The 15196-nt window shown below is 50.9% G+C and overlaps 2 protein-coding genes and 1 non-coding gene across 4 annotated transcripts; 2 read left to right on the top strand and 1 right to left on the bottom strand.

The window, feature by feature from the left end:
- Window positions 1-2847, bottom strand: DNAJC30 (DnaJ heat shock protein family (Hsp40) member C30). The gene has a single exon (XM_020896846.2). It carries the CDS (start codon window positions 2823-2825, stop codon window positions 2145-2147), a length of 681 nt encoding a protein of 226 aa, XP_020752505.1. The 5' UTR covers window positions 2826-2847; the 3' UTR covers window positions 1-2144.
- Window positions 2848-2974: 127 nt separating this feature from the next.
- BUD23 (BUD23 rRNA methyltransferase and ribosome maturation factor) lies at window positions 2975-14725 on the top strand. Of its 2 annotated transcripts, XM_020896847.2 has the most exons (12): window positions 2975-3081; window positions 3177-3214; window positions 4331-4426; window positions 4514-4596; window positions 4697-4793; window positions 7330-7426; window positions 8653-8703; window positions 9424-9509; window positions 9715-9760; window positions 9931-9989; window positions 14174-14263; window positions 14412-14725. In XM_020896847.2, the coding sequence occupies exons 1-12, from the start codon at window positions 3034-3036 to the stop codon at window positions 14464-14466; spliced, it is 846 nt and encodes a 281-aa protein (XP_020752506.2). In that variant the 5' UTR covers window positions 2975-3033; the 3' UTR covers window positions 14467-14725. The 2 variants fall into 2 exon arrangements, with proteins under 2 accessions (XP_020752506.2, XP_020752507.2); XM_020896848.2 differs by lacking the exons at window positions 2975-3081; window positions 3177-3214 and adding an exon at window positions 3250-3400.
- Window positions 13257-13385, top strand: LOC139032892 (small Cajal body-specific RNA 20). The gene has a single exon (XR_011485534.1). It is a non-coding gene; the product is annotated as a small Cajal body-specific RNA 20 (non-coding RNA).
- Window positions 14726-15196: the final 471 nt, after the last annotated feature.

Below are 15196 nucleotides of genomic sequence, written 5' to 3'. Positions count from 1 at the left end.
TTGGATGGTTAATAAATTTTATTGACTGCCCTGTTTGGAGTTGCATGGAATGTTCCAGAGGTTTCACAGAGTCTGGACCCATCACCCCAAACCTTCTGGAATTTTCTATCCATCTACATGTTCTGGGGCCCCTAGGGAATATTTTCGTCTGTGATCTTCACCCACAGAAAACAAACTTGAGAGGTATATGTCAGAGTCAATGAGAAAGGCCTTGGACATCACAGACCATTAATGCTTTTACAACAAAACCCCAAAGAACCCCAACCCCATTTGATCAAAATTTGGATGAAATCTTGCCTCACAGACTGTTCTGTCCCAACTCTGGTTGAGAATTGCCAGTCTCTGTACCTTTCACTAAGCTTCACTTCCTGTTGTTTGTGCTTTGAGAAGAACAGACTTTCCCTACCTTGTTTTCCAAATATGAAACATAATAACATTAAATGTTCTTTTAAAAAGTACACATGCCCCTCCCTTCAAACCAAGGCTTGCTGAGCCCAGCAGGTCTGAACCAGAAAGAGCATAAAGCCTTACCACTGAATTACATGGGTCACTGCAAAGCCATGCCAAAGAACTTGTCCCCAAACTCCAAAGCTAGAGAAAAGACCAAGTTGAACCAGCTATGGGTTTATCCCCAACTTATACAAGAATTGCGAACAAAAGACTGAGTGCAGGAATTAGTGTTAATATATAGCAAAGCACCTCTGGCCTTGTTTAGAAGCTAGACTTAGGTTCTGACTCTTGTAGTAGGTCTCCTGCACAGATTTTCCTATCCCATAGCTTTCCACTCAACAGTGCATACACACTTGAGTTCCTACCATTTCACAGCTAATCCACACCCTGTGTGCAGAGATTCAGGGTTAAGAGGGCAGGATTACAACAGCTCTAGCAAGTGATCACCCATTTGTTTAGCACCAGCTAGGAACAGAGGAGGGGAAAAAAAGGTGGGGGGAGGGACTTCTCTGGGGATCCAGTGGCTGAGATGGGGGCATAGGTTCGATCCCTGGTTGGGGAACTAAGATCCCGCATGCCTGAGCTGTGCAGCCAAAAAGAAAAAAAGGCCTCAGTCAGTCAGCTCTGAATAAGGAAGTGCATTTCTACATGTCCCTCCTCTCCCTCAATAATCTTGTTTACTCAAACTCCCCCAGTTCCCTCAGCCTCAAGTAGCCACGTTTCAAGGACTTGGCTTGTGGGGCCTGCGATAAGCATTACCAGCAGAATGGGAGGCTGGGCCACTCTCAGGCGACTCTTACCTCTGCTTTTGTTGCTCTCTTTCTAGGGAGGAGCTGCACAGTTAGCAATGAGGCTGGCTGGTCAAGGGATGACCAGACGCCAGGCACACTGTCCCAAGGATAAATCTGGCTCTACCGACATCAATATTTTAATCACTGAGCCTACTAGAACATGGATAATCAAGTATGACAGATCTCAAAAGAGCAAACAATTTGCTCCCCTGCCATCATGCCCACAGATGAATTTCTACAAGATCATATATATTCGATAAGTACGGGCACAGGAAGGCTCACGACCTGGCTTTCTTTCCCTCTCCCAGAGGCCACCAACAGAAGGCGGAGTAGGATCTGACTACCCAAGAATGGCCAAGTTCCCACGGATCACATCTTTACCCTACATCGGGTCTCACCTGTGGCTTGGGGAACTCACAAAAAGGCAAGTTTCCTAAGACCCCAGATTTGTTTGTTTTGGCAGTCACAACTGGTCACATTGCACGTTTCAAGGTTACACAGGAGCCCCACGCTACACACATGGGGCAGGGGCAGACGAGTCTCGCCTGGAGCTTTACAAGAAACCCAGAGCAAGTGTTCCGGAAGTTAACATCTGGAAGCAGGCACCCCAGGGCCTCCAGAAAACCCCTCACTCTAGGGCTTTCAGGACTCTTCATGAGGGACCTGTTTTCCTGAGCATCAAAAAAACCTCCTTTTCTGGAGCGGGGTGGGGCTAGGGATGCGCAGGTCAATGCCTAAGCTGGCCACGTGTGGAACAGAAGGGGAAGAGCAGTTCCTTCGGGCCCCAGCAGAGGTAGACAATGGGAGGCAAGGGGTTCAAGATGACACGCAAGGCCATTTTCCTGGGGGAGGGGGGCGGGAGGGTGTTGGCTGGGGGCTGCTCCCCTGCCCTCCACTCTGTGATTAAATACGAGAGCTCACGATGAGGAAAACGGTGAGCAGAACGAGAACGAAAGCCAAGTCTCGGGTCTCGTCCCAGCGTAAGCCCTTCTTGGCCCGGTCCTCCTGCATCTTGCGGAAGGCCTCCCGGCGCGCCCTCAGGCGCCGTTCGCGCTCCAGCTGCTCACCGTAGTGCGCCTGGTAGAAGGCGTCAAAGTCGAACATGGTGCGCTTGGCTCCCGGCGAGGCCGGACCGCGGCCGTGGGCCCGAGGGCCGGGCGGAGGGGTACGGGGCTTCTCGGGGTCGGCAGCGGGCGTCTTGGAAGGCCGGACGCCCGGACCGCGCAGGTCCTCGTCGCTCAGCAGGCCGCGGTCATACTTGCGACGCAAGGTGGTACTGCCCAGCACCACGTAAGCCTGGGAGATGCGCGTGAAGCGCTCGGCAGCCTCAGCGCTCCCCGAATTGCGGTCCGGATGGTAGAGGAAGCTCTGCCGGTAGTAAGCCGCCTTGATTTGCGCCTGCGTGGCCGTGGGAGAAACGCCGAGCAGATCATAGAGCGCCGTGCGCGAGTACGGGCCGTCGCTCCGGGTGTAAGTCCTCACTTCTGGGCCCAGGCCCGATCTCGGGTTTTGTGGAACCCCCCGGGGCTGCCACAATCTCCACAGTAACAGTCGCGACCACCTTAGGTCGCGCCGGGCTGCCATCTTGAGTGAATCTGGCGGGCGGTGCAAGATGAACTGGCCAATGGGAGACGTGCGTTTTTCGCAGCCGGTCGGCCCTGTAGCCAATCGAGTAAAAGAGAAGGCGGGGAGAGGGGGTGGAGCATGCGTATTACGGGGCGGGCGCCCGGCTGATGACATAAAAACCGGGCTCCGGAGTCACTCGCACGAGTTCTGCTGCTGAGGCGTGGTGATGGCTTTTCGCGGTCGGAGACCTGAGCTCCGCGGGCCTCCGGAGGTGGTGAGGGCCGTGACCACCCCTTTCTGTTTTCTATTAGGGCGTCCGCGTCTTGATATCTTACCACACTTCCCCCATTTTTGTTCTCGTTCTTGCAGTATTACGACAAGAATGAAGCCCGGAAATACGTGCGCAAGTAAGGGAAGCCTGGATGTTTGTTGCAGGGTGTCGGGGATCGGGAACCGGCAAGTTGCCCTGAACGCGGAGGTTGCTTGGAACGCACGCAGAATTTGGGGGTGGCGGAAGGAAGAGACTTGAGTTAATCCATTGTTGACACCGTCAAAGTGAACTCTTGAGTAAAGCTCCAGATCTCTGGGTCTCGGTAATCTTAGTATCAGAATGGGAGTGATTATACCTCCTTGATTTAAGGTGACAGCTTATCTTAAACATGCGAAGAATTAGATAGGACGCAGTGGTTGTGTGTAAACCATCAGTGCTGTTTGGGGGGGGGGGGCGACGAGAAATAATATCCGTAGAATGTTTACTGTATGTCCCAGTTTACAGTATCTCAGTAAGTCTCGGGACTGCTGTTGGTAGAGTATCTGAATTTAAGAGAGGGTAGTTGTATGTGTAATTAATGAAGCTAGTTAACAGGTGAGAGCCAGGGCAAGTACTTCCAAACCTATTCTTTCCCTAAACAGTATTCTGTAAAAAAAGTTCTGCGGATACTAATAGTCTGTTTTGTCTTTTTTGTTCTGATTAGAGTACTAGGGTCAGCAAAAATGATGTTTTGAGCATACTGGGTTAAATAAAGTATAATATTGAGTATATTGGGTTAGGTTAAGGATTACTACAGTTAACTTTATGTATTTAGTTTCTTTTTAAATGGGTCCTCAAGAATGTCCCGAGTGGCTTGTGTTATATTTCTCATGGAGAGCACTGTTACAATTTTTATTGTGCATTGTTGACCATTCTACATGAGAGTAGCTACAGCGGTTAATTCTTCTAGAAAACATGTTTGTAAGTGAGAGAATGTCAGAGTTTGGTAGAGTTGAAAATACCCAATGATGGGTTATGAGGTAAATGATTTGTTCCCTTCATAGTAGCTCTGCAGCTGGTACAGTTTAATCTGTGTCACAGCAGAGTAACATGTATTACATGGTCTTTGGTGGTCACTTTTAAATAGTCATAGTCCAGTTTCTTGGCTGGAAAAGAGTACCTCAGGATGATTGTTTCCTTTGACTTTTCTTGGTCTGGGTGAGGTTTTAGCCCAGAACCCCTTTACCACTTTCTTGTGTTTCTGGCTTTTTAGCTCGAGGATGATTGATGTCCAAACCAAGATGGCTGAGCGGGCGGTGGAGCTCCTTTGTGTGCCTGAGGATAAGCCCTGTTATGTGTTGGATATTGGGTGAGTTCCTGGGGCCCAGTTCAGACAGTCTAGGTGAGGGGATGTCTCTGCTCCTCACACTGTTGAGTCTCTTTGATTGTCTTCCAGCTGCGGCACTGGGCTGAGTGGTGATTACCTCTCAGACGAGGGGCACTACTGGGTGGGCATTGACATCAGCCCTGCCATGCTGGGTAAGTATGCCCTGTTCAGCACTGGGGTGGACGCCCCTCCATGAGTTTGGAGTGGTGATGCAGATTGTCCTGATTCCTCACCCACTCTTTTCCAATGTAGATGAGGCTTTGGACCGAGACACGCAGGGAGATGTGATTCTGGGGGACATGGGTCAGGGCATACCCTTCAAACCAGGCACCTTTGATGCTTGTATCAGGTAAGGGCCTCCATTTCCTGCTTTTAGTCCTTCAGGTCAGTGCTTCCCAAAGCAGAGTTGTACAGAATACATAAATATACACATTCCCCAGGATTTTTAGGTCTGTTAGATCGGAGCAAGGCCCCCCAAATACGTCTTTTTTGTGTTACAAAACTACTCCTATGCTTAACTTGTCCTGCCAGGTTTGGGTACCATGGTGTCTACTTTTCTCTGCTTTGTATGTGTGACAAGGTGGGGGCTTCTAAACCTCTGGGAGCCATCTTGTTGGTCTCAGCAGCCATCTTGTGGGCCCCAGCAGCCATTTTGTTGACTTCTTTTCAAGGAGTTTTATAGTGGAGAGTGGCCCTCACGGCTCCAATTTTTTCAGTGGCTTAGGAGTCTTCTCTGAGGAGTCAGGGTCAGGCTTTGAATGTGTACATAGTACTTCGATAACATATTTTAGAACATTGGACCCACAAGATGGCTGCTGGGACCCACAAGATAGCACCCAGAGGCTCAACAGCCCCCACCCTGCCACACACAAAAAACAGCGAAATTTGTATACCCTGGTGCCTGAAGCTGGCAGGACAAATTAACCATAAGAGTAGTTTTGCATACAAAAAAGAGGTATTTAGGGGCCTTGTTCTAATTACTGTTAGAAATACGAAGTTTTTGGTCTTCTGTGGTAAGCTCTGTTGAGTATTAGGTTTGGTGTTTTATTGCTGGGGTGGAAGTAAGGGTTGGGAGAGGATGTCAAAGTTGAATCATTATCTGGGAGGGCAAAGGCCTCCTATGATAATAGATTGAGCTGTAGGGATACACAGTAAGAATCTGGATGAGGAGTACAAATCTGCATTTAAGTGTTTTTTTAGGGTAAGTGATGAACATATATGTGGAAACAAGATTGAAGGAGAAAAAAACGTTTTAAAGATAGCAGCTGTGTTTTAGTAATGATCAGGTGAGATGTTCTAAGCTGCAGAGAGTCAAAGACCAGCAATATGGTCTTGTGTGTTTCGGTAGTAAGCAGTCGTTTTTAGTTTGTTTTTAAAAAGGAGAAGGTGGTTTGCCCAGCATTTTTGTCTCATTTGTTACATGTAAGAAATTGTCCGATGTGCTTTAGAGTTCATGGAAATAAAAGTCACTGTTAAGACTCTCCATGGTTTTTTTGGTGCTATAAGATGTGGACCCTGGGGGATTTCCCTGGTAGTCCGGTGGTTTAGACTGTGCATTTCCACTGCAGGGGTTGTAGGTTTGCTCCATGGTCGGGGAACTAAGATCCCACATGATGTGCGGTGTGGCCAAAAAATAAAAGATGTGAACCAAGTTACTAAACATGAGCCTCAGGGTGAGGTGTGCACTAGGGAGTCAGGGGACCCACCACAGTTATGAAGAGAAATAAGAGCACAGGAAAACTTTGAGCAGGAGGAGCTGGGGCTGGGCCTTGAAAGCTGGAAGGGATTTGGAGAGCCAAAGGAGACGGTTTCAGAGTAAAGGAGCAGTGTAAGCACAGACATAGAGGTGGGTGGGAAAAAGGCATCTCATTGATGTAGTGATGAATGAGAAATTCCCTGGAAACTGAGATCGTGTGGGTTTGGTTCCTAGAAAGCTTTTTACTCCACCCTAAGAAGTTGGGTTTTTATTCAGTAGTTGTTGATGGGGCGCTGGTGAGTGATGAGACTTGGTCTGTGTTGCAGGAATATTAAGAGAGAAGATGCAAGAGAAGTTAGGTTGTTGAAGCAATCGAAGTGATAACAAATGCTGACCCAGGAGAGTGGTGAAGGAAGTAAAAGCTGGGAGAGGCAGTTGGGCACACCAACTGGGCTTGGGGTTCTTTTTATGTGTGTGCTCAGCAGTGAGGAGGGGAATACTGGAAAAGAGGGCATATTAGTTGCTTGAGGTTTTACTTTTTAAAATATTTATTTGCAAAAAAAAAAACAACAAAAATAAATATTTATTGCTGTGTTGGGTCTTAGTTGCAGCATGCAGGATATTTACCTATGACTCACAGGCTTAGTTGCCACGTGGCGTATGGAATCTTAGTTCCTGGAACAGGGATTGAACCCAGTTCCCTTGCACTGGCAGGCAGATTCTTAACCACTGGACCTCCAGGGAAGTCCCTGCTTGAGGTTTTAAATATGGGGATTGTGGAGACCCCTAGCAGGTACAGTTGAAGGAAATGATTTAGGAGGAGAGTGAATGGCTCTGTGGAAGCCGGAAGCATATTTCTGTTGAATGGAGGACGGGTATGAAGGGATAGGTGGCAGGGAGAGCCTTGACCTGCCGAGTGATCTGAGCCAAACTTGAGATGCGTGTGAAACAAGGTTGAGGATGTGTTTCTTTGGACTGGTGCAAGGAAACCTTTCACGCTCACCTTCTGGAGACCCTGTTTGGTCCAGTGTTGTGAGATAGCAACCCGAGGTGAACCTGCACGTGCCAACAGAGTTGTGAGCCAGGAGGGTTTCATGTAGAGATGGAGGAGTGTGGCATTGGCCGCGAAGAGGCAGGGGTGGGCCGTGCGTGTCGCTCCCTTTCCCGACGCGGTCTCTTGCTTTTGCAGCATTTCTGCAGTGCAGTGGCTCTGTAATGCTAACAAGAAGTCTGACGTTCCTGCTAAGCGCCTGTACTGCTTCTTCTCGTCCCTCTACTCTGTTCTGGTGAGTCACGAGGTCTCCTGCCCGGCCCTCCGCCGTCCTGCAGGTGGTGTGATGAGGCGGAGGCACTGAGGATGGCGGGACCTTATTGCGGCTACTTCTGTCCAAGTGGGCAGCCTTAAAAGAAGAAGGGGGTGGGGTGCCGACACACCGGTGAAATGCAGAGACACTGATGACAGAATCTGAGACTGATCACAACTGCTGTGTCTATGCTGCTGAATTTTAATCCCACATTGGCTTGGGGGCCTGGACTCCCCAGATCGAGGACAGGGATGGCATATCGAGGCCACACCTTGCAGAGCTCACATCCTCCCATCTCCCACCTTCCGTCCCCTACCACCAGTGCTCAGAGAGGAGAGCAGGGTGGTTATTTACTAGTGAGACAGCCTTTATTAGCTTTATCTTATCTTTAGAAATGATGGCATTGATTTCCATTGTTCACTAGGACTAGATGAGAGTGAGATTCTAAGTCCTAAAAATCTGTTTTGTTTTTTTTTTTGGATCCAAGTGTTTTTCTTTTATCAAAAATTTGGCTGTGCTGGGTCTCAGTTGCAGCACCCAGGATCTTCGATCTTAGTTGCAGCATGTGGGATCTATTAATAGTTTCCTGACCAGGGATGGAATCTGCGCCCCCTGCATTGGGAGCACAGAGTCTTAGTCACTAGACCACTGGGGAGGTTCCAGATCCAGGTGTTTCTTGGTGCCCTTAAGTTACCTCCCCTCGCCCCTGACTTTTTTAGAGTGGGTTCTGGCAGATAGCTTACTAGTCTTGTGCATTATGTAGTTTTTCCTCTGCTCAGACTCTGGGGTTAATCCTGAAGTTCTGAGGACCTTGGTGTTTGCTTTTCCCTCTGCTGAAATGCTCTCCCTTCAGGTATTTCAATAGCCAACTCCATACTACAGTCAGGTCTCTACTCCAGCACCCCTTAGAGAGAGGCCTTCCTTGAAAACCAAAAGTAAACTGGATAGTTTCTGTCACTTATTATCCCTTGTTCTAAGTTATTTTTCTTTTTGACACTTAATTTGCTGTAAATTAGCTGCCTTGCCCACTAAAATGTCAGCTGCAGACATTGGTCACTGTCTCTTGTTCATGGCACTTTCCCACCCCCAATAATGGTATACCCTGCACACAGTGGGAACTCAACAAATATTTCATGAAGAAGAAAAGGGGAAGCGTCTGGGTCTGGGCCCCGTGGGTTATTTGAGAGACAGCCACGTTTCTGTTGCAGGTTCGTGGAGGCCGAGCTGTCCTCCAGTTGTACCCCGAGAACTCAGAGCAGGTAAGCCCCTTGGCTAGTGGGGTGCATGGAGGTGGGGGAGCCCAGAACAGGTAAACTGTTCTGCTTCTCACTCTCCTGTCCTCCTATCGGGGAGTGACAGGACAAGCCACCTTAGGCTGCTTGGTGGGAAGGGAGGAGCTGAGAGTGGTCCTCCTGGCTGGTGCATTTTATGGCCTAAGTCCTAAGGAGGAAGGGGTACCTGAGGCAGGTGAGGGATAGGGTGTTTGTCTTCTCTTGACAGACAAACCCTTTGGTATTACTGATTTCCATAACTGAAGAAATAAAGGGGGGTGGGGGAGAGGATGTTAACAGTTGTCTGCTGTGGAGGGTAATGCATGAGCAGAGAGGGGATCGGAGGTACCAACTCCGATGGACAAGTATAGGGCTGTCCCTGACCAGTAATATGAATGAGTCTGGCTCTCAGTTGGTGGCCATTCATTTTCCAAGATTCACGTGGGGAGGTGGGTCCCTGGGCTGGAAAGAATGATGGGGGGAGTCGGTGGTTCTGTGATCCCCGGGGGAGGTGTTTGCCGTAGCTAGCTCCAGCCTGCACTTTTCCTGCGTGGTTTTCGGGAACTTGGAGTTGGAAATAGTCAATAAAGAAGACCTTCAGTTCTCCCAGGTGAGGTCTGTCCTGGGACCAGATGAGGGCCCAGAGGATGGGCAGGAAGCCGCTGTTAGCCCACTGCCCTGCCTGACTCCCTGCCGTTCTCTCCCCAGTTGGAGCTGATCACCACCCAGGCCACCAGGGCCGGCTTCACTGGCGGTGTGGTGGTGGACTACCCCAACAGCGCCAAAGCCAAGAAGTGAGTACTGGGGGTCAGGGCCCGCCCGTGCAGCAGGAGACAGGGTGTGGGGTGGCCCTCACAGACCAGTGATCAGAGCAGTGCTGGGATGGGTCACTGGGGCTCAGGTGTGTTTGCATCTGTTGGTGGCGGGGTAGGGTGAGGATTTCACTTGTCCCTTAAGGCTTTCTGAGCCCAGCCCTCACTCTTTGTTTTCTCATTTCAGGTTCTACCTGTGTTTGTTTTCTGGACCTTCGACCTCTATACCAGAGGTGAGGGCCCTTGAGTTTGTAGGCCCATCTTTCTTGGGTTCCCTTCCTGTGGGGCTGGGCCATGGGCCTGCTGGAAGAACTCACAGGCCTGGGTACCAGGCCTTCTGGGGGGGGCGGGGGGCGGGTTTGAGAGAGCTCCAGGTGACCAGAAAGCACTTTGGTTTCTGCAGGGCCTGAGCGAAGATACCGAGGAAGAGAAGCCCGCCAAGTCCACGTTCACAGCTGAGAGGTGAGACACTGTCAGTCAGCACTGACTTGGGCAGATGGTTGCCGTCCCCAGGTTCAGGCGGCAAGACTCTTCCGTGTCTCTGCTTCCACCAAGTCTCTCAGGGTCTGATGTGGCAGTGACAGCAAGGCGGAGAGGAGACTGGGGAACCCTCTGGGATGGTGTGTGCCCCTGCCTCTGGCTGTGAGAGTGGAGCCCTGCTGGACATCCGTGGGCAGCCCCCTCCCTCTGCCTGTCCTCTTGCTGCCCCCAGCAGCTGGCCCCCTCCTCACCAGGCTGCTTCTGTCCCCTGGATCCCAGACCCGCCCCCTGTGGCCCCTGCGGCTCCCTGTTCCCCTGCATCCTCATGTTTACCCTCTCGAGTCATGGCTCTCAGCACGCAGCAGTGCTGCGTAGTTTATCCTGACTTTAAAAAAGATCCTCCCTTATCCCTGTAACAGCTCCTGACTGCCACTCTGTTTATCCACCCCTGCTTATTGGCTTCTGGTTGTGGCAGAACTCCTCACACTGGCTCCCCTGCCTTTCTCCGTCCTCTCCTCTGGCTCTGGCTTGTCTCATCACAAATTGCTCTTGCCGCCACCAGCCTGTCTTAACAAACCCATGAGCCTTTTTTCTTTCTCCATCTTCATTGTAACTTGCTTGGTGAGTAGGAGCTAAGGCAGCCGATGGCTCCCTTAACGCTTTCTTCACTTGGCTTCCTGCTTCCCTCCCTGGCTGGTCCTTCTCCGTTCACTCTGCAGCTCCACCTGGACTCCTTTTCTCTCCGTGCTGCTGCCTGAAACACCAGCTCCAGGTTGAGAACATCCAGGTGTATAGCACTGGTCTCAATGCCACCTCTGGTTTCCAAACCACCTCCCCTCCTGAGTGTCCAGACCTGGACTTCCCACAGGTCTTCAGAGCAAAACAGAGCCCTTGGTTTCACCCCCAAACTTCCTTCCTCCATCCTTCTTGTTGTCTACCCTTCCTGTCTCCCTTATATCTCACATCCAGTCAGTCCACTCCTTTTTCTCACACCTATGTGGTCTTCATCCCCACTGCCCGGGTTTCTGAAAGCTGTTTCGCTGGTCTCCCTGCTTTGGAGTTTGCATCTGAGTTCCCTGGCTGTGCAGCCAGTCAGATCCTTCTCTCTTGCTCTTTAAAAATGTACATCGTATCTTGCGATTTTCCTCTTCAGTAACTTCAGTTGAGTTCTCCTTACTTTTACTTTCTCTAACGCTGTTCACAGCTCTGAATCAGAAATACTTGTTTATGTGGCATTATTTCTACCCCCAACTACAATGAAAACTTGGTGGGGACTTGTATACATGATACCAGAAGAATGTCTTGTTAGCAAAAGGTGTTCAGTATTTGTTGAAGGAGCAAATGATTATAAGAGAGTAAAGGAGGTTAGTTCTTTATTCCGATTAGAGTGAAAGGTCTTCAGACTCGAAGACATTGAAGAGGAAAAATGAGCGAAGAAGGGATGAGTTAGGAAGGCCCAGGGATGGTGAAAAATCATGAGTCCAGTCCTCGTGTCTACCATGCATTGATGCCCCCTGACCCTTGGGTCATCTCCCTGAGCTTCCTCCGCCCATTCCCCATGGGGACTTGGGGGGCACTCTCCTCGCTGTTTCTCCTCCAAGGTGCCCATCACTAGCTCCCAGCACCAAGGTGCCCATCACTTGCTCCCAGCAAGCGATCCCATCTCCTGCTTCACAGGGAAATTCAAGTGGTTTAACTCCCTCCATCCACCTTAGGCTCCCTCTTGTCCTCACAGCGGTGTCTACAGACGACATGTCCTAACTATAAACTTAGGTAAGTTGTGGGACCTCAGCAGCCGTTTCTCATCTCATTTAAAAATCTGGCAAGGGGGACTGTGCCCCCCGCTCAGGCAGTGTGTTGAGTCAGGGCATGTCTGTGCAGGACTCAGAGCAGTGCCTGGCTCGGACCCTGTCTTCCTACAGACTCTTCCTCTTGAAATCCTCCAATTTGGGGAGGGTGGGGAGGAAGTTGTGGGCTGATGGCGCTTCTCCTGGTGGTGTCACTTGGGTCTGATCACGTTCGAGCCTCTTACGAACATTGTTTGGGCCAAAATATTCATTGAGGTTTTTCCATAACATCTTGCAGAAGTGAACATTTTGGCCAATCCAATAAATAGATAAATTAAGAAAAAGTTTTTTAACCCTTTATCAAACTCCTCTCTAATTTCCTCCCCCCACCCCATCAACTTTGCTTGACTGATGTATTCCTCACCTCTCACCACCCGGCCTCCGCCCTGCCGCTCGTCACCTGCACACTCCGTAGGTGCCGTCCTTCCCTCTGCGCTGTGGACACCTCTCACCTCTTCCTGCAGTCTACACCTTGTGCTGTCCTCGCTGCTCCTGCGGCTCTCCTGATGACTCTTTGTCATCACCCCTCCTGCAGCTCACATCTTGCCCCCGTTCACTGTGCTACCCCAGAGCTTGTCCGTCCTTACGGGCTCCTGGGGTTTAGTCCTGCGTCTTTAGCTGCTTCCTGCTCTGCATCTGGTACATTGGACTCCTGCCCCCCTCATTGTGAGCCTGTTAACTTCTTTCTGTGAACTGCTATCTCGCTACACCCTGAAGTCTAGAATATGTGTCATCCTTTGGGCAAAGGCCTCACTGCTTCCTGGAGAGGGCACGCTCCTTGCTGGTGTTCACAGCTCCATGAACTGGTCTAGCCAAGTGGGAATCGGAGTTGTGTGTTTTTTTTTTTTTATCTGACTTTTATTACTGGGTTAGAACAGATGAGACGTAGCAGCAGGAAGGATGTGTCACGCAGTCTGACTTGGAGGACACTTCAAGGATGACTCGATCCTCAGCAGACAATCAGATTCTCCCTTGGACCCTCCCCTTCTTAACACCCATGACTCCAGACACCGAGACTCTTCTACTCCCTAACCTTTCCCTTGAGTCCCTTCCCAGAGCTTCGCTTTCACGTCTCGCTTCCTGTCTGGACTCTGCCCCACCTTCTGCATGAAGACATACTAATACCAGCTTACCTCAGTGGCGTTCTCGTTTCCCCCCTCACTTCATCAGCTGCTCCTGGCCTCTGTGCGCTTGGCCAGGTGCGAGTGTTCGCTGCCCCAGCCCGGCCCTGGATTCTTCACGGGCAGAGCTGGTTCATAGCCACTGTGGAACATCCACAGGCTGGGCCCACCCAGGTACCTCAGGCAGGCAGCCTCTGTGGTGTGTCATTGCCGAAAACAGCTTGATTCCGGCTGCCAGGTGGGGAATGTGCTCTGAGGACCCAGACTCTGCCCTTTCTCAGGGCTTCTCTCCCATAGAGCTGAAGAGAAAAGTTCTCCTCAGCCAGGACTAGAGCCCAAGATGAACTCTTGAGGGTTGTTTTCGGGGCTGCCGTGAGCTGGGCAGCTGTGTTTTCCTACCTCAGACATTTGTAGTTGCTGGAAGCCCTAGCTTGCTCTGCACCAAGAGCCTCCGGTTCTCCTCGGATAGGCTGTGTTTTTAAAATTTTTTGATTTTTGGCTGCACTGAGTCCTGCTGGGTCTCCTTGCTGCACGGGCTTTCTCTTGTTGCAGCGAGCAGGAGGCTACTCTCTAGTAGTGGTGCGAAGGCCTCTCCTTGTGGTAGTTCCTCTTGTTGTGTAGTATTGGTTCGAGAGTGCGGGCTCATAGTTGTGGCACCATGGCATGTGGGATCTTCCTAGACCAGGGATTGAACTTGTGTGCATGGCCAGGCTGATTTTTAACAACTGAATCACCATGGAAGCCCTGGGGTCTTTTTTTCAAAATTACTTTTATTTTTGGCCATACTGCACAACATGTGGAATCTTGGTTCCCTGACCGTGGGGATCGAACCCATGTCCCCTGCAGTGGAAGTGAGGATTCTTAACCTCTGGCCCGCCAAGAGAGTCCCTCCTTGGATAGGCTCTTGTGAGCTGATCCTGGCCCCAAAGTAACTTGGCCCCTGCTGCCCCCAGGCACTTGGATGTAGGCCTAACACATGGTTCCCAGTCTGGAGGATATCCGTGAATGAGGGGGACCCTCGCCTCCTGCTGAGCAGCTGCTCTGGCCCCAGCAGGTGTCACCAGGAAGGCGCCGTCCAGAATGGGGACCGCAGAGGCCACCTGCCTGGGGGGAGACTAGCCACGTTTCTCTGCCCGGCTTCACCCAGGTGCCGGCTAGGCTGCCCCGTCCCCTTGTTGACAGCTGTGTTCCCCCACAGGGTCCCGTACAGGATAGCAAGACGGGGGGTGGTGAGGAAGAGCCGAGAATGGGTCCTGGAGAAGAAGGCACGCCGCCGGCGGCAGGGCAAGTGAGTGCTGGGGGTGCGGATTGTGGGCTGGAGGCGGGGCTTGGCCACCCAGCGCCTGGGGCTCTCCTGCCTCCAGGGTCCCAGGGGTTCATAGTTCATTTTCCTGAGCCCGTTCTGTTCTTCCCGCCCCTGTTACTTCTTGGCACAGGGAGGTCCGCCCTGACACCCAGTACACTGGCCGCAAGCGCAAGCCCCGCTTCTGAGCAGGTGACTGCGTCCACTGGGACCGCCCGGGGACCACACAGGCAGAAGCTGTGCAATCCAGCCCAGGCGCTTGCCTCTGCAGAGTTCTCTATATTGAAGTGCCTACTTCAGCCGCTGACAAAAAGTGTTTTTCTTAGAAAAAGTTTTAGAAAAAGTTCGAAAAAGCTTCAGTGTTCTAAAAAATTTTCTTCACTAAAAAAAAAAAAAAAATTTTAAGAGCTTACTTTGTTCTGAAAGCAATAAACCACTTTCTGTGGAGCCTTGGCTCTGGCATTTTTCCCTCCCTGACAAATTTCAGAAGTTCCTCTGTTGGGGATGGGGCTTTATTCCCAGGTGTGAGTTAGGTTTAAAGAACTTTTGAAAGCTTTCTTCTAACCTACAAGGAATGAGGGTAGATTCCTTTAACTTTGGAGTGTTCATGTTAACTTTGGTAAGACTGTATTTTGTTTTTCATCAACAGGCAAAGTTGGGAAGCAAAGGCAGGGTGACATGTATCCATGGTACCCAGGGGCCTGAGGCCACTGCCCAGTCTCTGGTTTCCCTGTGGTCTGAAGGCATCATCCAGCCCAGTGGCCTGGGCTGACCTTTGACCCTGGCTGCTGCCTCGGGTGTTGACTGGCCGGTGCTGGGCTCTCTTGCGGGTCTGTCTGCTCTCCAGTCACTGGTGGTCAGAAGGACAGGTTCTGCTGTGGGGTTGGGTGGGGACTGTCTAGTGGGCTGATGAGGGGA

This window comes from Odocoileus virginianus, chromosome 33 (assembly GCF_023699985.2).
Source record: "Odocoileus virginianus isolate 20LAN1187 ecotype Illinois chromosome 33, Ovbor_1.2, whole genome shotgun sequence".
Classification (NCBI taxonomy): Eukaryota; Metazoa; Chordata; class Mammalia; order Artiodactyla; family Cervidae; genus Odocoileus; species Odocoileus virginianus.
Note: the sequence above shows the minus strand (reverse complement) of the source record. Positions and strands in the feature narration are given on the sequence as shown.